The sequence below is a fragment of the Lotus japonicus genome, chromosome 4, assembly GCF_012489685.1.
Source record: "Lotus japonicus ecotype B-129 chromosome 4, LjGifu_v1.2".
Taxonomy (NCBI): Eukaryota; Viridiplantae; Streptophyta; class Magnoliopsida; order Fabales; family Fabaceae; genus Lotus; species Lotus japonicus.
The window spans coordinates 65,401,191-65,424,771 of record NC_080044.1 but is presented as its reverse complement, the minus strand read 5'-3'; the positions used below and the strand labels follow the sequence as shown (position 1 = coordinate 65,424,771).

Genomic DNA, 23,581 nt, shown 5'->3' with positions numbered 1-23,581 from the left:
CTCTAGTAGCCAGATCCAGCACTGAAGCTGAATACCGCAGCCTGGCTAATACAACCGCAGAACTTATTTGGGTTCAATCCTTACTTAATTACTGAATTGCAGATTCATTTTCAAACACCTCTGGTTTTGTGTGATAATATGAGTACTGTGCTACTTACTCATAATCCCATTCTTCACACTCGAACTAAACACATGGAGATGGATATATTCTTTGTTCGAGAAAAGGTTCAGGCCAAGCAGCTTGTAGTTCAACATGTTTCTTATAAGCATCAAAGGGCTGACATTTTTACCAAAGCTTTGTCTCCTACTAGGTTTCAGTTTCTCAGAGACAAACTGAGTGTGTTTGACAAACACAAGTTTGTCCAACTCACTTCAGTTTGCGGGAGTGTATAAGTGGAATAAGGATAGGATAGCTTAGGATATGAAATATCGCCAGTTGTATTAACAACTGTATCCAGCTGTATTGACAGCTGTATAGTTAGTAGTTAGAATTCTGTTAGGATTCAGTTAGTGTAGTTAGCTTTCTGTTACAACTTGTTTAACTTGTACTGCAAGCTACCAACACACTATATAAGAGAATCACACTCTATTGTAATAGCTAGCTTATCATAATAGAAATTCAGTTTACAATTCTATGTCTATTTCTCTCTTTTTCCCTTTTTTTGTTTCTGTTATCATTGTAAATTTTTTTTAGGAGAGAATCATAATTGTATTGAAAAACTTAAATTGCATGTCTCATGTCATATCAAATAAATTAATTTTAAATATTCTTTCAAAAGTACATCATCACAGTTATATAAATTATTTAAACACTCATAATACACGTGGTGACATACACTCTAACCATGATCCAACTACTTGACGTGTCTTTTACTGATTGTGTTGAGATCCTGCTTGACACATACTTCAGTCTACTTTCTAGAATGTCTCAAGCGAGTTACTTTCTTTCTCTGAAAAAAAGAAAGTAAAGGAATGAGAATTTTACAATTCTTAGTAATAACAATATCCACTCCAAAAACGCAATAAAAAAATATCCACTCCAAAAACATGAAAACTTACATATTTAAGCATAAATTAAATCGTTATATCAATGATAAACATCCACAAATGACTACTAGTTTCATAAGTGGAAATAACATTATTATTTTTTTTAAAATAGCAAACTTCATTAAGTAAATCAATGGGGCATTGAAGTCAAAACATCAGAATCCAAGAAAGGACTCAAACCAGAAGGTCCCTCCTCCACCCAAACATGCTCAGGGAAAGAAGAAGCATTCTTAGCCATATAGGTTACCGCGGAATTGCCATTACGGCGAACAAAGGAAAGTTCAACATGATCAAAGAAAGGAATAAAAGCATAACAATCACTAATAATAGAAAATAAATAAGACACTCCATTCCGCTTCCGCCAAGCATGGTAAAGCTCAAGATTATCCGTCCCAAACTGAACTGAACGGAAACCAAGTTGGGTAGCAAGCTCCATGGACCACTGGAGGTCAAGTGCTTCAGCAATGACCGGAGAAAGAACCACCACAGGGTATCGGGTTGCCGCTGCCATGATATCACCATTTGAGTCGCGGGAAACCATACCCAAACCCGCCAATCGGTATGCTCCTTTTGCTGCATCTGTATTCATTTTAATCCACCCGCACCTTGGTCTCTTCCACCTCGAAGGGTGCTGTCCACGCTGAGTTTGTGCCGCCGGTAAGGGGAGAACACGGAGAGCACCACCACGTCGCATGACATCATCGATCTGCACCTCCACTCCGTCAAACACGCACCTGTTCCTCCTCTCCCAGATCACATAAATCAGCGTCTGAACCTCTGCAATGTTCTCTGCTTTGTCACCAGCCAAGATACGTTACATGAACTCCTCAAACCGAGTCCCCTGCTGCACACGTATCCCTAAAGGTGAGCCAAACCAGCAGCAACGGGAAACCTCACACTCCATGAACAAATGGTCCACCGCCTCTTCCTCCATGCCACAAAAGGGACAAGAGCCATCCACGTTCACGCCACGCCGTCGAAGAGCAGAACAGACTGGAAGTATGCCTTTGAGAGCTCGCCAAGAGACATCCTTGCAGGACCGGTCCCGACATTTTGGAGGCCCTGGGAAAATAATAAAAATGAACCCCTAATAAAGAGAAATATCTCTTGGAGATACAACTGCTAGATACCGTTATATATTTAACGTTCGAAATTTTATCAAAACCATTATGTTGGTTTGTTTGGCAACTGACCTCTTGCAATCCGCCCAGGGGTTGCGTCTTCGAATCCAAGCAACACGACCTTTTGCTTTAATTTTTGAATTCTTTTAGTACAAAATTAATTAACAAATAACATGTTAAAACCCAAAAGGTGGGATTCGAACCCGGTACATAAAAGTAACATAAACAACTATTAACCACTAGACCAGCTAAAGTCATTAATAACATCTTGAACATTAATTATTATAACTAAATTGTTTTTTTGGAAAAGTTTAATGTGAATTTTTTTTGGAGGCCCCGTCTTTTTGGAGGCCCTAGGCTGTGGGCCTGCTTGCGCAGGCCCAGGGCCGGCCCTTCATCCTTGTAACGTGGCAGCGCTGAAGACTTCCAGAATTTACGCCATAGAGACACTGCCATGGATTGCTCAGTGGACACCGTAGGGGTAGAACTCGCCACCAATCTCTGTATAAACTCACCATCACTAGAGCCTGTCCAATAGAGGACATCCTGCCCACCATGTATCGATAAGGGGACAACCAAGATACGGACTGCCGTTGCGGGGCAAAAAATCCACTCAACCAACTGTTTATTCCATCTCACTCCTGGAACCAAAAGGTTAGCCACTTTCTCAATGTGAAGCCTCTCAACCTCGTCGAAACGAGCATTAATTGGCGCACCATTAGGGAGCCAATTATCAGTCCAAAATAACACAATTAAATCTCTTAAAATTGTAGACCACTTTTTTATTCAATTGTTATCACTTACTTTTCTTGGCTCTTTCGACCACTTTTGCATATTCCAATTGCGGCTTAGAGCTCTATTCAAATGCAAAGGAGTCCCCCTGTCTAGGAACCTGTGTTCCAGAAACTATACAACTAGATAACTCAACTATTGCGGGATCATTTTACTTAAAGTGTTTTATATTAATTAACATTTCATACCCATATGTTAGCAACCAAAATTTGCTATTAATTAGTATTCAGGTTTGTCCAACAGTGTTCTTCTTATGATAACATTCAGAATTTTCCTATATGGGTCATCTTAAAGGTCACCAGGTCATAACAACTTATAATTAATTAATGTGTTTGTTTGGTTAGGATAATGGAATAAGGTTAAGAAATACAATAATAAACACAATAATTTGACCAGAAGGATATCCAGATTGATAAGAATTAAGAAACATAAGATTGCAAGTGAAAAGAATGATGTAAGAATTGATCCCTATAAAAGATAAAAACAAACCCCTAAAGAAGAAATATAGGCTTCATAATAAAGGGTAACTTGAAATTAAACAATATGAAATTAACATTTTGTTCTCAACTTTCTAATATCAGAAAGTCACATGTATATCAAGTTGGATTCATAAACAACTTTATTAGATAAAAATAATTAAATAGGAAGAGTAATGCTTGTTATTATGAGTCTTAAATAATGTTGCTTTCACACTCTTTTTTGGGTGGAAAAAGGTGGAAGGATGAGAGAGATAAGAAGAAAAGAAAAAGTATAGTAAGAGAGAGAAAACATGAGATGTGATAGATGATAAGAGGAGAAAGATAGAAACAAAAATGAGGTGTATAAAAAGTGAGGTGTGAACATATCATTATTGAGACGAAAGAGAGTGAGCAGTGTGATTAGTGTCTATCGAAGTGAATTCACGTCATGTTAGATCAAGCGTTAAAAGGAGCATAACTTTTTTGACACCCACGTACACACTATTTTTCTCTCTCTATGAGTGCTACAAAATTCTTTTATGGAATAATTGTTAGTACACACCTCATATTTGAGTAAAAAAAGGTGGATGATGAGAGAAATAGAAAGTAAAAAAAAGTAAGAGAGAAAATGTATAAGATGTAATAGATTATAAGATGAGAGAGATAGAAATAAAAATATGTGAAAATGAAGTGTATAAAATATGAGGTGTGAATATATCATTGTTGTTCTAATAAAAGATCCAATGAAACAGTTCAATTGCTCTGCTAGGGTTTCCTTATCCCATGCTGCAAAGAAGGCCTTTTCTGATTCTAGTGGTGACGCCTCAAGTTCTGAGGACGAGGAAGACGAAGATGGGGTACAGAGGGGCGACTCTGCAAGGGTTGTCGGTGCTGCTGTGCCCGCCGCTCGTCCTTGCTACCCCTTATTCATCGACGGGATTGCAGATTCAGTAGATTACTATCAGGTGAGGGATCTTTTCTTGCAACATGGTAGGCTGACAAACGTATTTCTACAGCGCAAGAGGAGAAGCGGGAGAAAGTTTCGCTTCGGCTTTGTTCGGTACGCTAAAAAGGAAGACGCTATTAAAGCCATGGAATTCTTGGATGGAGTAAGGCTGGGAGGTGCTTATCTATCAGTTAAACCAGAGATTTACGCTGGAAAGATGAGGGGTGGCTATCGGCGCAGGTGCTCTGTTTCAGTGGATTCTCTTGCGCCGGCGAAGATTTCCCATGCTCAGGGTCGGCCGGTTTCAGGGAGTCACCATCTTCCTTCGCGTCGCTCCTGGAGTGCCGTGGTGAAAGGAGTGCCGGTGGAGAGGCCAGCTCAATGTATGATGCTGGATTCAGAGGTTATGTTCCCTGAGTCGGGGGGTGGCCGCGGTCCGTGTTTGCAGCGGATTTCCGACGACTTTCTCTTCCCTGAGTCAGTTTCTACAGGAAGGTGTGAGGAGGGCGACGTGGTGCGCGCGTGCGACGAAGTTCTGTTTCCGGAGATGGGTGCTTGGGTTGGCCTCGAGGTGGCGCTGCCTTTGGCTGCTGCTGTCGTTGTTGAGGGAGCGTTGCAGTTGGTGGGCAACGAAGAGGTAGATTGGAAGTGGGACCAGTTTTTCACACCTGTGCCTAATTATGATAATTTAATGGGTGTTAATTCGGTGGTCTATCCAATGCTTGAATTAAGGGGCTGTTTGGTTTCTTTTAAGATGGGGTTTTTGAATTTTAATTTGTCACTTATTTCCCCCCTTGGAACTAGGAGAAATTTATGGCCATGGTTAAACGATTTTGTTCTGAACCAATCAGGTTTTTTATCTGTGGCTTTTAAGGTTTGCACCACCCCTGTTTCTGCGGCTGGTGGCTTCTTGGCTGCAAGGGAGGTTCTTGGGGATTCGGATTCCTCTGCATATGATGTTGGTTCTTTGAGTTGTGATGAGCCCGCCATTTTTCGTACATCACACTCTTGTTTTGAGGTTGGCGCGTGCTCTGTTATTGGCTCCGATCTTGTTAGAGGCGCTCAAGATTGCTCGAAAGCTTTTTCAGAATTTGTGAGGGAGGAGGATGCCTTTGAGGAGGAGGATGCTGCTACTCTTGGTGATGATCTCGCTCTTGATTTTTCCCCTCCGAGGCCCCGTCCGCGTGGTCGGCCTAAGAAATTTAAAGAGGTTAAGATCAACGTGGGGGGGGGGGGTCTCGGCGGTCTAGGGGTCGTCCGCGTAAATCTGAGAGCCTGGTGATCGCATCTGTGCCAGCACCGCCTAGTCCTCCTTCTCCTTCGGGTCCTTATTTCACGCGAGAAAAGAAGGCTTGGTGTCTTGCTCAGTTTGTAGGCATGACTTTCCCTGGTAGTAATGAAGACGCCATTAGAGGGTTGGCCGAAGTACTTAAAGAGAATTTTCCTCTTAGGTGCTAGGCTGGTTGTGTTTTTAGCTTGGGTGGTTGTTCTCTCCATTGGTTGTCTTGGTGTTTTTCCCCTTCTTTGTGGGTTGTTTTCCCTTTCATCTATTAATGAATAAAATCTCTTTTGCTCTAAAAAAAAAATCAGCAAAAAAATCATTGTTGTTCTTTTATGTCTTTTTATAGTTCATTCATACATGTCTCTCTCTTAAAATCTCAGCACTCATTCCTCCAAGTCTTGACTCTAATTCATTAATATTTTTAAGCAAAATTACATTTAAAAGTCAAACAAAGTGTTATGAACCTTCTAAAGCTAAGTTTTTTTTAGTAAATGAAAGATGTATGGGTTTATATTATATTTCTAATATGTTTTTCACATAAAAGAATTTTATGGGTGGACAATGTAGATATCTACCCTAAACCACTTGGTCATAAAGACCATGAAATGTGCTTCATCCCCATAAGCAATGGCCGATCTCTACCACGCCACACATTGTGACCGGTCATAGAAACTTTGATACTATATCATCTATCTTTCATTCTCTTGCATTTTATTTGTGGACCAGACACCACATATTTCACCCAAAACCTTAAGGTAATGGGTGTATGAGTCCTCACACTTATAAATCACTCAAACTTATCCTTAGTTTTTAATGTGGGACTTACTCAAACTTGAAAATTCCCACCAATTTTCTATTCTTTCCTTACTCTTCTTTTTCTCTCGCATTATACATCTATCATATCTCACATTACTCTCTCATTTTACTGTATATTTTTATAGGTGGAGGTGGATTTAAGATGCGTATGATATATTTTTCTAAACCAATTGTCCCAAAAAAGTTTAAATTATTATATTTCTACGAGAGAAACCGCGTACCATTCAATTCGTTTCCATTTACGTGAAGAATTTGCTTTTGACTAACCTCAGATAAACGTGAAGGTGCAACTAGGAAACTTCTTGGATGGTGCTACCTTTTGCGTACCTTGAACCTTTATATATGTCTACTTTTTCTTCCCTGTCGCTATCCAGTAGTTGAATGCTTCTTTTATATTCCACTTCAACACTTTGTTCAATTTGAGCATTTCATTCATTTCATTTCATTCATTCATTCACAGACATTGAAATGCTTCCAGGAGTTGAATGTGCTCGAAAGAGACGCTTGCATCAAAGCGCAGCACATGATTCCCCAAAGCACTCTTTCTGTTTGTATGCAAGGAACTTCTCACCTTCCTTTCCCTCACCCTCCACACTGGTATTCATTTCATTCTCTCTGTCTTTCCTCTTTTTTTCTCTGTTTTTTGTTGTGTTTATTGGGAGATGAATTGTTTGAATCATGTGAACTGCAGAATAGAAACCCGGATGAGGAGGATCAGGATCTGGGAGGAGAAGCCATGGTAGCCAAACGGAGATTGGATGAGAAGTTCTCAGCACATATGAAGCCAGAAAACCAGAGCCACAGCCGGAAAGGGAAGAACCTTATTCATGGTTTTTGGCAGCAAATCACATCTTAGAAATATAAGAGGAAAGATATGAAATTGGGGTGAATTTTAGTTATTTGGAATGAGGGAAAAAGAATATAAAAAAAATGATTGTGTATTACTAATTTACCTTTATATATATTATTTGAACATTTTGTTTCTAAAATCAGCATTAGTATTTCTTAAATTTTTTCATAATATATTCTTCCATAAAAACTAATCAAATAGTTTTCCTTACGCTTTACTGCAGAAATTTCTTTTTAAATTTTATACGATAGTATATAAATAAATCACGACTGTGGGATATAATCATGAATAGTCAAAATTAAAAATTATTTAATAGTCGTGTGATGGTCTCATAACCACTTAAAAATGTCATGATTAGACCATGACTTAATGGTTTAATCTTATCACTAATGAATAATTTAACGGTCATAATTTCTATGCTCTTCTATAAAGTGATCATTGATACATTCACGTATCTAACAAACTCATATCCCAAAACATATTATTATATAAAATTAAATAGTTCTTTTGTCAAATAAATCGATTTATAGCTAATTATATTATAGGCCAAACGACACTTACCATCATCAAAGAGAACTTACCACCCTATAAACCAATAGTGCCATACAACGGTACAACAATGGATAACTAGCTTGAGAATTACCCTTTCTTTCTCATCTCGGTTTGGGTAAGGCTTCACTACTCGTTCGCTTGAGGGGTTCAGTTGTTAGTGGACTAGCGCTTCTCCTTGTCCCCTTTCTGCATCCGCGCATGACCCTTTTTCCTTTCTTCGGTTAAATACTTAAATCACACTTTCTTAAGCAAGTCATCAGATCAACTACTCTATAATTTCAATGCTAAAGATAACAAACAAATAAAAACTATAAACACCAATAGTCATACTTAACACTTAAATTAAGTCAGTAACTTTTAAGCTTGAGAGTCTTTTTCTCTCTTCATTTTTAACCATCACGTCGACTCTTACAATCTCACTCGGCTCTGTCGGTGTTGCAATTAATTCTGCTTCAAGAATGGCTGACATAAATAGCAAACAACACCAATTGCACTGTTGGTAAATAAAGTAGTAATGGAAAACACCGAGAGGAATACAACTATCAAGGTAAAATGGTGAAGCGTGGAGGGGAAGAGAGTTAATTGGTTGATGAAGGAGGTGGGTGGAGGAGTGTGGTTAGAAGACGGGAAGAAAATTGAAAACCTCTCACTAAGGATTGGGAAAAACTCACCTAATGTGACCAAAAAACCTTAAGGAAGGGAAGTCCTTATGGAGGTATTCTAGCTCCCATATATCTCGAAGCTCCCATATTTTAGACCAAAATAAGTTAGGATTAACGATCTATGCACTGTTAGTATAAATTTTGTTTACACATACATATAATTGAATTCCATAAAATCAAAAAATATATATTTATTTAAATTAAAATTTAAAATGTATGTAACTAATCCTCTACGTGGAAAATTGTAATTGGTTGTCAATAACGCTACATCACAATTAAACTCAACAACTTATACATAATTAATGTGTTTATTACGTTAGGACAAGTGCAAAGATTGATGCAAGCATTGATCCTGAAAAGGATAAAATACCCTCCTCCGTGGGGGAAAAAAGGCTTGATAAAAAAGGGCAACTTGAAATTAAAATATAAAATTGACTTTTTGTTATCAACTTTTCAATATTAGAAAGCTACAATCGTTAATTATTATCAGATTAATCTATCACTCCAGGCCGGCAGGCCGATGCACTAAATGGTAGGGAGTGTTGACTAATGAGATTTTTTTCATTCACACAAGTTGAAACTCGAAGTCTCAACTTTCAACCACTTGCTAAGATACGAAGTGATGAACCACTACATCAATCCAACTGATTAACCGCTCATTACTTTTGTTTTGCATCTTTAACTTTAATAAACAGTACTAACAATACTCAATATTACAAGGAGACTTGAATTTTTGCATTGAATACATTAAGTAGTAAAAAATTTCATTTGCATTAAATACATTAAATAAAAAGAATGGTTAATGGTCAAATTATTACTTCAGTTTGTACGCAAATTTGATTTTAGTCATTAGGAAAAATGACGATTAGTGGCAGTGAAAAAATCGCCAGTAATCCTAAACGTTATTTTTCCTCATAAGATCTAAAATCAAACTCGTTTACAAATTGAGAGACTAATTTGATCATTAACCCTAAATAGAATTAAAAATAACTACACTCTCTTTATTATTCATTATATTCATTACTAAATGTCAAACTTTTTGAATTTCTCATATTTAAAAATAAATATTAATATGAATTTTAGTATATTTTGTGTGTGTATATATTTATATATAGGGTTACCCTTATATATATATATATAAAAAGTAAAATTGACTTTTTACATTAGTGACAAGATCAATTAGTTATTTATTTTCATTTTTATTATTATTTGCATATTAATCGACCTAAAGTTGAGAAAAAGTAAAAGATGAAAAAATTACATAAAGTAATATCTTTTATATAAAATAAACATGATAAATATTGAAATTAGTCCATTGTTAAATGTGTTTTGCAAATATATATTTTGAAAATCTTAAATGATTATGCATTTTGTTTAATATTAGCTATAATGTTGTTTCATTTAATTTAATAAAATAATTAAAAATCCACTTGAGCTTTGCTTTAACAAAAATAGTTATAAATTAAATTTGTGGCAACTACTTTATGTTATTAATTTTTTTAGTTATAGGTATCAACTTTTCAGTTTCTTATAAAAGATAATTTATTAAGTAATAATTAAAAATAGTTAGAATAGTCATTGTGAATTATAAATTGGGGAAAAAAATTAAAATGTTAAAAAAAGTAAGAAATGTATTTATATGTAAATATTATTAAGAATTTAAAATAATAGTAATATTAATTATGTATAAAAAGAGAACTTTATAATATGAGAAATTTAATACACATAAAAGCTCTAATACTATTTACTTAGATGTCTCAAAACAATTTTTTTTTTGTTATTTTTATAAGGAAAAACTATTTTAAAACTCATTGATTTTTGTATTAAATACATAAATAAAAACTCATATATATTTAATTATTATTGAAGCATTCGGTCAATTTATAACATTAATTAAGTTTTGAAACAGACAAACCAAAATATGAAGTTGTCTAGATGATCTAACGAAAAAACTTGAGTTAAATCACTCGAGGCTTAGGTGAACCGATAATATTTAACATAAGTGGACTCATTTATTTTAAATATTATTGATCCACGTAGGAATAGAGTGACTCAAGTTTCCGGAGTGATATATGCAAACCCTAAAGTATATATACATGAGAGAACGCGTATCATTCAATTGATTTTATTCTACGTGAAGATTTTCATTTGACTGACCCAAGGTAAACTTGAAAATGCACCTACGAAACTTCGAGAATGTCATTTTCCCTCAAATGCTCCTTTTATATTCCCCTTTAACACTTAGTTTCATTTCATTCATTTTATAGATTCATTCCCAGAAATTGAAATGTTGTTTCCAGGAGGAGTTAAATGTGCTCGAAAGAGACGATTGCATCAGAGTGGAGCACATGACTCCATAAAGCAATCACCCTCCTCACTGGTTGGTACTTATCTTTAATTTCTCGGATCGAATTCTTCACTCTGTTTTTCTCTGTTTTTTGTTTGTTGTGTTGATTGGGAGATGAATTGTTTAATTATTATGCGAATTGCAGCATAGAAACCCGGAAGAGGAGCATCTGGATCTGGGAGGAGAAGCCATGGAAGCCAAGCGGAGATTGGATGAGAAATTCTCAACACATATGAAGCCAAAAAACCAGAGCCACAACCAGAAAACGAAGAACCTTATTCATGGTTTTTGGCATCAAATCAAATCTTAGAGAAACTAGACAAGGAACCCCAGATGAGATCAGAAAGTGATAATTTTTTCTTGAAATGTGAAATTTGTTGAGTGATACAATTCATACATCAAGGAAAAACTGGATTTTGGTTCCATTTGAAAGCCGGGGATGAAAAAGAGTGATTAGAAAGAGAGAAAAAAAAGTTTTTACCATCTCATTTTGTTTTTGTGCCAATCAAAGTTTTGTTATATTTATTTATAATTAACTTTCACATTTTTCTATGTGGATTAACATTATCAATTAATTTTAATATATTGTGTTTGATTGTTAATATCAATTATGTGAATTATTAATTTAATTATTTTATATGGATTATGATTGATGGTAGATTAGACTTGTGTTATTTACTGCCCTATGATGAGTTAGGCCAGTTAACTTTGTCTAATGAGGGGACCCTTATCTCATAAGTTGTTTTCTCATTAGACAGTTTAGTCTAAGAAACGTATTATCAGATGTGGAGAGCAATTCTACCCTCTAGTCACTCTCTGACAAAGCAACATGTAGATTCATGGATTTCTCAACCAAGTCAGGTACACAATCTCTTCACCATGACAAATCGACATGTTATAATTTATCTCTACATGTTTGAATGATCTATTGGTTCATACACTCTCTAAATCTCAGTGTCCTCAAAATGATGATGAGAGAACTGTAATGAAGAGGTCTCATTTGCTTACGTTGTTGGCAGTTTGATGTATGCTCAAGTTTGTACTCATCCCGACATTGCTTTTGTTGTTAATGCTTTAGGGAGATACTTGAGTGACCTAGGTATGGGCCATTAAAAGGTCATGAAAAAGGTCTTTAGATATTTACATGGAACCACACATCACATATTAACCTATAAAAGTTCTAATCAACTTCAGGTTATTGGTTATTCTAATTCTGATTTTGGTGGTTGCCTTGTTTTTATCTTCATGATGACAGGAGAAATTGTTTCTTGGAAGAGTGTTAAACAAACACTTACAACCACTTATACCATGGAGGTAGAGTATGTTGATTGTTATGAGGCTACACGTCAAGCCAATGGTTGATGAATTTGATTTCTAGCTTTCACATTACAGTATTGAAAGCATTTCTAGACGACTTGTGATATATTGCGACAATACTGCTGCTGTTAGTTTCTTTTATAACAACAAATATTATTCTAGATCAAAGCATTTTGATACAAAGCTTATGTTTGTTTGAGATAAAATTATGGAATTTCAGAGTTGGATTGAGCATATGCTACATAAAATATGTTAGCAGATCCACTAACCAAAGACTTAGCTGTTGAAGTCTTTTAAAATCATGCGACTCATATGAATTTAGTTAATTCTTTTGATGAATTGGGTTAGGGGGAATCAGAGATTTAGTTTGTTATGAGATGTGTTTGAGATGTGTTACCTCTATCATATCTCTTTAGTATATTTAGATGCTTGAGCTATTTTATGGAATAACACTTCTGGTTATTCTATGTTCATCTTTGTTTTGTATGAAATATAAGCACTCATTATATATGATTAGTATCCCTATCAGATATGATCTTTTTGTTGAGGAACTTTTGGGACAACTTATATTTTTTACATGTATTTTGTCATAATTGATATTTCGTTTAATGATACATATTGTTTATATCAATTGTCAAATGTTAATCCAAGTGGGGAAATGTTATATTTATTTATAATTAATTCTCTCCTTTTGTTATGCGGATTAACATTATCAATCAATTTGAATATATATTTTTTTGGCAATTAATATCAATTATGTGAATTATTAATTTAAATTCTTTTAATGTACTATGATGGATAATAGATTAGACTTTGTTATTAACACTATGATGAGTTACGTCAGTCAAAAAAAAAATCTTTGCTTAATGAATGGACCCCAGTCTCATATGATATACATACACACTACATATAAAAATTGTTTTTGCATTAGATAGTTCATTATGAGAAATGTATTATAAGACCTTGAGAGCAATTCTACCCTCTGGTAATTCTCTAACAAAACAACAGGTAGACTCATATATTACTCAATCATGTCAAGTACACAATCTCTTTGTCATGACAAATCAACATGTTATAATCTATCTCTACATGTTTGTATAATATGTTAGGTTCATATTAAGTTTAGCAAGTCTTTGATTTGCTTTTAGCTTACCTTCATTCATGTAGCATTCTCTCGCCCATGCCTCACAACTCACAATTGGGTGATAAGAACGTGTATGGTTAAGCTTTGAAAGTGGGCCGAAACTAAGTAATATTTTTTCAAAGCATCAAATTTGTTCCATTAAAAATATGAATTTCACGTTACTTTCAATGCCCACACAATTTATTATTATATAAAATTAAATGGGGTTTAGTCAAATATAATTTGATAAAATAATTTGACTGGTGTGCAAAACTCTTTAGATTATCAGTAAATTATTATAATTAAGATTAAGAGAAAAATGATGATGTACCTACGGTATAAGGTTTTTTTACACCGTTAACCAATCAGATTTCAAGGATGTGCCACGTTAGTTAATGAAATTAAATAAAAAGAGAAATTTTTTCACATCCTTAAAATCTGATTGGTTGACGGTGTAAAAAACTTTACACCGCCAGGGCATAGAAATTAAACTTTAAGATTAAATGTGTGTGCAATGTCATTGTAAATTTTGTTTACACAATCATCATATTAAATTTCGCAACATTAGAAAATATTTATTTGTTTTATTTAACATTTAAAACGAAAGTTATTATTCATCATACGTGATATGTTGTGATAGGTCGTCGGTGCATACTCATTAAACTCTTACAATTATATATGTTACTCAAATTTAAGTCATAACATACGAAATTTAATAATTAATGAATTGGGTTTGAATATTGAGACTCAAAGTATTTTGGTTTATTACAATTAATAATCAAAAACAAGAAAAAAATTTAAATTATCATGTCAACTTCATTAAGTGACGTGTCAGAAACCACGTAGGATCGTCGTGACACTAGGATATTGCAGTCAACCAGGTGATCTATTACTAAAATATGTGAAAGTTTGGGGACACACCGAAAGTTACGACAACGAGGGTTTAAAACCAAATGTCACTCAAAGTTCAGGGGTCAAAAACTTATTTTCCCCTAGTTTCAAATGTGTTATTGATGTTATTACTCAATAAATAACTCGGCCACTCTGTCACTCATTTTCTAAATATCTATCAGGTAGCGTTTGGTATGAGGTATCAAAAAATATTCCCGGGAAAGTATGTATGGGAATGTTGCATTCCCGTGTTTGGTAGAAGTTTTTTAAAAATATATCCGTAAAAATAATTGGACAACCGTAAAAAAAGCAGAGAATTACTATATTTGTCATAATTACTATGTTACCATAGATCATATAAAATTCAAGTAGTTATTGAACCAAAAAAACATAACGTATTAAGGTTCAATGCACAGGTTTAAATCCTAGTAGTTTTTAACTTTATAATTGTCCCAACCTTCTAATTTGAGAGCAAATGAAGTCCAAACATAGAACTGGCCTTGGCCTCGGGCATAGGTGGTCAAGGGAAATGGAAGCTTGATCTCTCTTGAAAGCTTTTTCAGAAATGGAAGTAAAACCAACTCATACCACAACAGCTATACAACTATACAGCTATACTGCCACCAAAATTGATGACCCATGACTCCCTTGTTTGTCCATTTAAGCAGAATGAGGCTGCTCATATGGAACCTCAGTGTCTGGATCCTGCTCTGATGTGTCGCTATCAGAGTCCAGAACATCTCCATCTGTGTTATCCCCTGATATCAGAAGTAGATTATCAGCTTCCTCCTCCAACTCATTCTCAGTAAATAAATCCTTCTGAACAGGTACACTTCTTTGCTGCTGGGATGAAAGAACATTTGCAATAGCTTTAATAGCAGCAGATGCCTGGTTACTATCAACATCATCATCAACATCTAGCCATTAACAATAGGTTCCTCGGACAAGTCCTCCTTCCGTGGGGGAGGAACAAAAAAGGGAATTTTACCCCTCTGCCAGTCATGAAGTACCATCTTTGCTGCAGTCATCAGGTCAGGCTCACCTCCCTGGAACAGGTATAATTAAAAGTCACACTAAAGTCTGAACAACCTTCAAACCAAAAAGCTCAAAGAAAAACAAATTAAATGAACACCAAATGAAATAAATTGACATGGGGAAGGGGATACCAATTGAATTGCACTGTTTTTCTCCTTAACGAGGAGAAGCAAGCAAAGGATAACTTGAAAGCACTACTTTAGCACGTTGTCAGTCAGGACAAAAGATAGGTATCTCAATTCTCAAGTATAGAAGAATGTACACAAAGAAGGCATATCTAGTCTCAGCCAAAATGAGGAAAGCTAGATAGACTGATAAAGCTAATGACCAGGCCCCAATAACAATCCAATAATGAGCTACTTCTCAGAAATAAAAAATCAAGAATCTAGATCAACTCAGAAAAAATACCTTCAGAAGTTTGCCAGTCGATTTGCAAAGCTGAAGTAGGAAGTCATTTTCATTTTCCCTGATGACAAGAAAAACATGTTGATAAGTGTTTATACATAAGCTATAATAACAAATTGACAAGCAACTCAACTACTCAAGGTAAGTATTAACTGCATGTAACAGTTCCCATGTAGAATGATCATGTAATCCCCACCTTACTTTTCATAATTCATCATTAGATGCTAAAACTACGGGCAAATGGGGGGAGATTCTTAATGCCTTCACAGATTGTTAACATTTTACGATTCAGACCAAATGAGCAAAAGGTTGCAGCCTGATATAATAGTCTCAGGCTGTCAATTTTAAACAATTTCTATTTTCAAAAGTCTATAGTTTTGCACTCCCACCGTTTCAATATTTATGTTGTTTAAGGTTATGCACGAGAATTAAGAAATCACTATTTGATAAAATAGTTGACTAAAATACGCTTTAAAGTTTAGCTATATTAAGTAGAGAGAAAAATAATTATTTTTTAAGTGCATAGTGAGAGTTGTGATAGGTGACAATTGAAGGTGGTAGGGAAGAGATATAAAACTAAATGATGGTATAAAAGGAAGAAAGTGAGAAAAAATGCATTGGGTTTGCATAACAACTTATATTTTGGAACCTAGTCCAAATGCTAAAACAACTTAAATTTTGGAACGGAGGGAGTAGTTGACAAAGATTGCAAACTTAGGTCAATTTCATGGGGTTGGTTGGATGACACAGTATGATAATGGTGTTCTTATATAACAACTACAATAACACAGATTTCTCAATGCCAAAGATTGCAAACTTAGGTCGTTTTCTGCCAACACAATTACAAAAGGTGAGAACACTCTAGAGCGACCTACTTGTCACCATGGAGTTAGGAGACAAGAAAACATACCACTCTTTCATTTTATATGCTCTGTGCAAGTGCTCCTTCATCACACGTTTCAAAACCTCACCTATACGATCCGCAACATCTTTCAAGTTTGTTACACGTACCTGAAAATAAATCAAGTACTAAGCCAAGACTATAATGATGATGATAATTGTACACTCTACAATTATTGTTATTATTATTAGTATTATTACTACTACAACATATCTACATTCTACACAACTAATATGCAAAATAAATTTCACACGAATTTCTGTTAGAATATGAAAGCAGGAGTAAATTATTCATTGAGCAAGCAAAACAAGCATGAGCCCAGGCAAACAGATTTAGAATTTGTAACATAAAACAACCCAATAAAAGCTATGATCATTAGGTTGGTAGGTGAACTCACTATAACTCAATACATCGGAACATATCAATAACAATTAGTCACCAATCTAACAAATCAACATAAGGGGAGAAGCAATATTGATCATAATCATATTTTGTGGGCAAGAATGCCACAGATACCACTAGTGTGTTTGAACCTGGGTTAAAGAGATAATCCACTAGCCCTGTAGCCCATATTCAGTCTTGCAAACCCTAAGAATAGCTCATTATGGGACTAAGTTTTACATATCAAAATGTATACTATACCACTAGACAACAAGTCAACAACCCAACAAAATAGATATCACTGGAGACTACCGGGTTGATTGGTTGACACCATATCCCTAAATAATAAAATGAAAAGCACTAAAAACAAATTACAACAACCAAAGCCATTGTGTTCGGCAGAAATAACATTAAACAAAAAAAAAGTCTGACCATAATATTATTTATTAAGGTGAATGACAAACAAAATTGAAGAACACAGGAGGAAACCTACCACGCCCTTCAGCACAACATCTACTTCAGAATCCTTGTTTTGGTAAACAACACCTGGACAGTCGATCAACCTTGCCGACCTTTGTAAGAGTTATATACTGCCATACTTTTGTTTCCCCTGGAATTGGAGCAACCTTGCCGACCTTTGACACATAATGGCACACGTCAATCAACATGATAAAATGCTCATTCGACAACAAAGTTTTAAATATTGATTCCATAGAGGATAAATTTGCGCTTCTATGCTTTCATTAATTTCAAGCTTCCATACTAAACAAATTAAACAGAAGCCTGAAGCAGTTAAGGAGAAAGAATATTTACATTTTTCGTTCGCAACGTATTAATCACTGATGACTTCCCAACATTTGGATATCCAATAAATTCAACAGATATTGCTTGCTTATCACTTTTCAATCGAGCAAATTGTCTCAGAACCGATAGAAGTGAGCCCTATTGCATGATAAGGACCATTAAGAAAATATCAAATTGATGAATGAATGGACTAGTTAAATGAGAGAAAGCAAGATGTGTTATCTCCAACTTCAATAATCTTTCATTTCCTTCATGAAGGATACCACATTCAGTAAATTGATGGATAAACTAAACAAATAACTAAGGTATACTAAATATACCTTTCCGAAGGACTTGTTAATGCTTGCATGGAATGCTAGAGTTGGATATTCTTTTGACAAAACTCTAAGCCACCCTTTTGTTGCCGAAGCCGGAATCAGATCACACTAAAAAAATGATGATTTAAAATGCCGAAAATAGCAAGTTATGATGTTCAGTGAAGTTTTAGAACAATAACAAGAAGATACAAATACAATGATGCGAATTAGCCATTACCTTGTTCAGTAAAAGCACCATGTGCTTGTACTTGCAATTTTCTTTGAATAGCTTCTCTAAATGGTAACACCGTGTGCCTTGAGGATCCCTTGCATCTAGAACCTGCATTATGATACATAAACATCAATACTTGGGATAACACACTTGCATGATGATAGTGATATGAAGAAAGTTGAACAAAATTACAGCAAAAGATGAGATTTTACCTGGACAACAACATCTGAAGAATCGATGACCTTGTAGAGCTTACCTGAAATGTGCTTGCTTTGACCTTTCTGAAACATGGTATGCCCCAGTAAATCTATAAATCCATCTGCTTCATTAGCTTGTGGAGTTCCACTAGCACCTGCACCATACTTTTCTTCAAAAGCGTCTGCAAAGTGATATAGGAAAATGATTATAACAACAATTACATTAACGGTTGAAGTGGTGACCTATCCCAAAAAACAAGTACTGCCACATGAAGCTATAATTCCACGGATCACAGTTAATTGAAAAACACAAAGAATCCAACATGCTAAAGCTAAATCAGAAATAAGCCACGCCAGCCATAAGTTTTACCTTGTGCAACATGAGCTTTCTTAGCTAAGGACTGATAATCAAAAGCCAAGAGGCAGGGGCGCTTCCTTTTAGTCTTAGGACCAAACACATATGTGAAAGGAAAACTACTATTACCTTGTGTTGTGCAAGAAATAAGTAAGTGCAAGCTTGACTCCAATGGTGGATGGAAATGGAGGGCAGGGCTACATACTCAACCTTGAGTCTTCTTCAGAGAATAGCTCATCTGTCAAAGGAAAAAATTTTATTAGTCAATGGTTTTATAACAAATTTCAAAATTTTGCAAAATACTTTCCCTTAACCACGTCTCCATCTCATGCTAAAATCTCATTGTTATAATCATCAAGAACACCATGACTTCCAACGTATACTAGGACATTCTGATTCTTCTTTGATTTAGTAACTATCTGAAATCATCAATATATTTGTGTCCATGAATCCAAGTGGTGTTAGCTTTTCCTTGAGTGCTAACGCTTCCTGATGGCACCATTGCAACCTATCATTCTCTGGGGATTTAGTGTACAATATGCTAATGATTAGAGTCTTGGCTTCAACCTACAAAATAAGAGTAATTATTGTATTGCTATGTTATAAATAGTCATTTGTCCCCTTTTTCTTCTTTGGACAAAAAGAAGGTATACCTGCTCCACCGAAGCTGAAGTTGATGCTACTTTACAATCGGCTCTCTTCTTCTTCTTGGCATCTTTCTTTTTCTTGTTTGAACCGGGCTTCATTTTCTTTTTTGAAATGTGCTCCATTGTTGACCTTGATTTAGAATTTGTATTTGCATCAAATTTGCAAAGATAATCACTCAACACAATCACACACTAAGCATTTCAACAAACAACTGCTCATTTGCACAGTAAAACAAACAATAGATTTGGAAAAAACAATATGAAGTGCATTTCATGCATCTAAGGTACATATCAAGGGGATACTTAACAGTGCACCAACTATGATAGATTGAAGGCTTAATTGCACTTTTGGTCCCCCAACTTTGACCTTCCTGCGAAAATCGTCTCCAAACTTTAAAATTAGCAAAAATCATCCCTAACGTTTACACCCGGTTGCAAAATTGGTTTTCCGTCCAATTCCATCCACTATTTAACGAATTATGGGATAAAAATTAATAAAAAATAAGAAAATAAAACAAAAACCTAAAATTCATCCTTTTTCTATCCTTTTACTAGAAATCTTTTTTTTTTTCTGGGTTCATTGTTGGAGAGAGAGGTTGAAGAAGAAGAACCTAGATCACACCAATAACAATTGCAACTCTGTCACCCAAGCAAGGACCAGTTACTACATCAATTGCAACTCCTTCACTCAAATGGCTCAATTTCCCACCCACCCCTTCATCAACATGATCCAACATCTCACCTCTTCCTACACTTCTTGCCTGATCCATCTCACCAATAACAATTCCTTTCACTCAATATGTCCACACCTGAAAAGAAATTCCTAAAGTACACACATTCCACAATGACAAACCCAGCAAACAGAAGGAAAACAAAATTAATTATTTACAGTGGATGAACAATGTGATCAAATGGAAGGTACAAAATCATAATCTCTCAACGACCCATTTCATGGTTTGAGATAAAACATTCAGACAATGTAACTAACACATCTCCCTCTCTCCCAACCACCAACACCACAGCCACTACCCAAGAACCACTGCCTCCTCCTCCGCCAGCAGAGTCAGAGACGATATAAAACTAGAGGATGATGGTGATGGCGGCGAAAAGAGCGGCTGCGCGAAAACGTGGTGGTGTGTAGAGGTTCAGATCTGAGATAGGTGATGAATGAGTAGTGGTGATGGGCAGATCGGGAAAGGGTGAGCGACGGCGGCGCTAAAACCAGCAAGGAGAGGTTCAGATTGGGAAAGGGCAGATCTGAAGAGAAACGGCTGCAGGAAAACGTGGCGGTGTGTAGAGTTAAGATCGGAGAGCGAGAACGAGTGGTAGTGATGATGTGATTTGGGGAAGTGAGAGGAGTGATCCATGGTACGGCGGTGGTGGCTTGCAGTTGAAGTGCAGAGGTTATGGTGGAAAGGTGAAAAAGAAAAGGGTGTTAATTAAGATGATGAAGATGAAGAAAAATGGGATGAAGATGATGAATTTCTGGGTTTTTAATATGAAGATGATGAATGTTTCAGAGACTAAATTTCTTAATTAATTCTTTGAGGAATATTCCGTTAGTTTTTTTGATGGAATTGGACGGAAAACCAATTTTGCAACCGGGTGTAAACGTTACGGACGTTTTTTGCTAATTTTAAAGTTTGGGGACGATTTTCGCAGGAAGGCCAAAGTTGGGGGACCCAAAGTGCAATTAAGCCTAGATTGAATATCAAATAGCTATATAACATGCTCTTTAAATTATACTCTAAAAGGAAGTTAGGAACATGCTTGGCATCACAACGACATAGGCAAAGCATTTGTGACACTTTCTCAATCATGATCACAACGTTCCATTTGTGATATAATGGAAGTCAGGAACATGCTTCATGGTCACAACGATATCACTCACCCAAGCTTCACCCATGCTTTTTTCCCTTTCCATGTTTTTCGTATCTCTGTTTCTTCCCCTGTTCTTTATTTATGTTTCTTGTTACCTTAATCTTGGAAGTATATATATTCAAATTGGATGTAATACATTTAATTGGGGTACTCAAATTGGAAAAATCTTTTGACATCAAATTTACAAAGATCATTAACAATCACTTACCCAATCACACTAGCTAAACATTCTATTAACTAAGCATTTTAACAAACACCTTGCGAGCATCAATATTTTTAAACATAGGTCATAAGAAAAAAATTCTCATTTGCACCGTAAAGTAAACATTGAATTGAGTAACCCCTATAAGCTCTACAATATCACAATCAATCTACATGGTACCATCTAAGAACTTCAAAGTGAAAGGGTGAAAGGGAGAAGAAAACAACCATCTAAGAACCTCAAAGTGAAAGGAAAACTACTATTACCTTGTGTTGTGCAAGCAATAAGTAAGTGCAAGCTTGACTCCAATGGTGGATGGAAATGGAGGGGATGGCTACATACTCAACCTTGAGTCTTCTTCAGAGAATAGCTCATCTGTCAAAGGAAAAAATTGTATTAGTCAATGGTTTTGTAACAAATTTCAAAATTTTGCAAAATACTTACCCTTAACCACGTCTCCATCTGATGCTAAAATCCCATTGTTATAATCATCAAGAACACCATGACTTCCAATGTATACTAGGACATTCTGATTCTTCTTTGCTTTAGTAACTATTTGCATCATCAATATATTTGTGTCCATGAATCCAAGTGGTGTTAGCTTTTCCTTGAGTGCTAATGCTTCCTGATAGCACCATTGCAACCGATCATTCTCTGGGGATTTAGTGTACAATATGCTAATGATTAGAGCCTTGACTTCAACCTACAAAATAAGAGTAATTATTGTATTGCTATGTTATAAATAGTCATTTGTCCCATTTGTCTTCTTTGAAAAAAAATAAGGTATACATGCTCCACCGAAAGCCGAAGATGATGCTACTTTACAATCGGCTCTCTTCTTCTACTTGGCATCTTTCTTTTTCTTGTTTGAACCGCGCTTCCTTTTCTTGTTTGAAATGTGCTCCATTGTTGACCTTGATTTAGAATTTGTATTTGCATCAAATTTGCTAAGATAATCACTCAACACATTCACACACTAAGCATTTCCACAAACAACTGCTCATTTGCACAGTAAAACAAACAATAGATTTGGAAAATACAATATGAATTGCATTTCATGCATCTAAGGTACATATCAAGGGGATACTTAACAGTGCACCAACTATGATAGATTGAATATCAAATAGCTATATAACATGCTCTTTAAATTATACTCTAAAAGGAAGTCGGGAACATGCTTGGCATCACAACGACATAGGCAAACCATTTGTGGCATTTTCTCAATCATGATCACAACGTTGCATTTGTGATATAATGGAAGTCAGGAACATATTTCATGGTCACAATGATATCATTCACCCATGCTTCACCTATGCTTTTTTCCCTTTCCATGTTTTTCGTATCTCTGTTTCTTCCCTTGTTCTTTATTTCTGTTTCTTGTTACCTTAATCTTGGAAGTATATATATTCAAATTGGATGTAAAACATTTAATTGGGGTACTCAAATTGGACAAATATTTTGACATCAAATTTACAAAGATCCTTAACAATCACTTACCCAATCACACACTAGCTAAACATTCTATTAACTAAGCATTTTAACAAACATCATGCGAGCATCAATCTTTTTAAACATAGGTCATAAGAAAAAAATACCCATTTGCATCGTAAAGTAAACATTGAATTGAGTAACCCATATAAGCTCTACAATATCACAATCAATCTACATGGTATCATCTAAGAACCTCAAAGTGAAAGGGTGAAAGGGAGAAGAAAACAACCATGTAAGAACCTCAAAGTGAAAGGAAAACTACTATTACCTTGTGTTGTGCAAGCAATAAGTAAGTGCAAGCCTGACTCCAATTGTGGATGGAAATGGAGGGGAGGGCTACATACTCAACCTTGAGTCTTCTTCAGAGAATAGCTCATCTGACAAAGGAAAAAATTGTATTAGTCAATGATTTTGTAACAAATTTTGAAATTTTGAAAACTAATTACCCTTAACCGCGTCTCCATCTGATGCTAAAATCCCATTGTTATAATCATCATGAACACAATGACTTCCAATGTATACTAGGACATTCTGATTCTTCTTTGCTTTT

The 23,581-nt window shown here is 35.4% G+C and overlaps 2 protein-coding genes, 1 long non-coding RNA gene and 1 pseudogene across 3 annotated transcripts; 2 read left to right on the top strand and 2 right to left on the bottom strand.

Moving 5' to 3' along the window:
• Positions 1 to 1,177: 1,177 nt before the first annotated feature.
• On the bottom strand, positions 1,178 to 1,741 carry LOC130713165 (uncharacterized). The gene has a single exon (XM_057562956.1). The coding sequence runs from the start codon at positions 1,739 to 1,741 to the stop codon at positions 1,178 to 1,180; it is 564 nt and encodes a 187-aa protein (XP_057418939.1).
• A 5,096-nt stretch (positions 1,742 to 6,837) lies between these two features.
• LOC130712110 (uncharacterized) lies at positions 6,838 to 7,451 on the top strand. Its single transcript, XM_057561952.1, has 2 exons — positions 6,838 to 7,059; positions 7,154 to 7,451. The coding sequence occupies exons 1-2, from the start codon at positions 6,931 to 6,933 to the stop codon at positions 7,316 to 7,318; spliced, it is 294 nt and encodes a 97-aa protein (XP_057417935.1). The 5' UTR covers positions 6,838 to 6,930; the 3' UTR covers positions 7,319 to 7,451.
• Positions 7,452 to 10,672: 3,221 nt separating this feature from the next.
• On the top strand, positions 10,673 to 11,158 carry LOC130716301 (uncharacterized). The gene is made up of 3 exons (XR_009011924.1): positions 10,673 to 10,688; positions 10,794 to 10,910; positions 11,019 to 11,158. It is a non-coding gene; the product is annotated as an uncharacterized LOC130716301 (long non-coding RNA).
• A 3,433-nt stretch (positions 11,159 to 14,591) lies between these two features.
• On the bottom strand, positions 14,592 to 19,580 carry LOC130713164 (nuclear/nucleolar GTPase 2-like; annotated as a pseudogene).
• Positions 19,581 to 23,581: the final 4,001 nt, after the last annotated feature.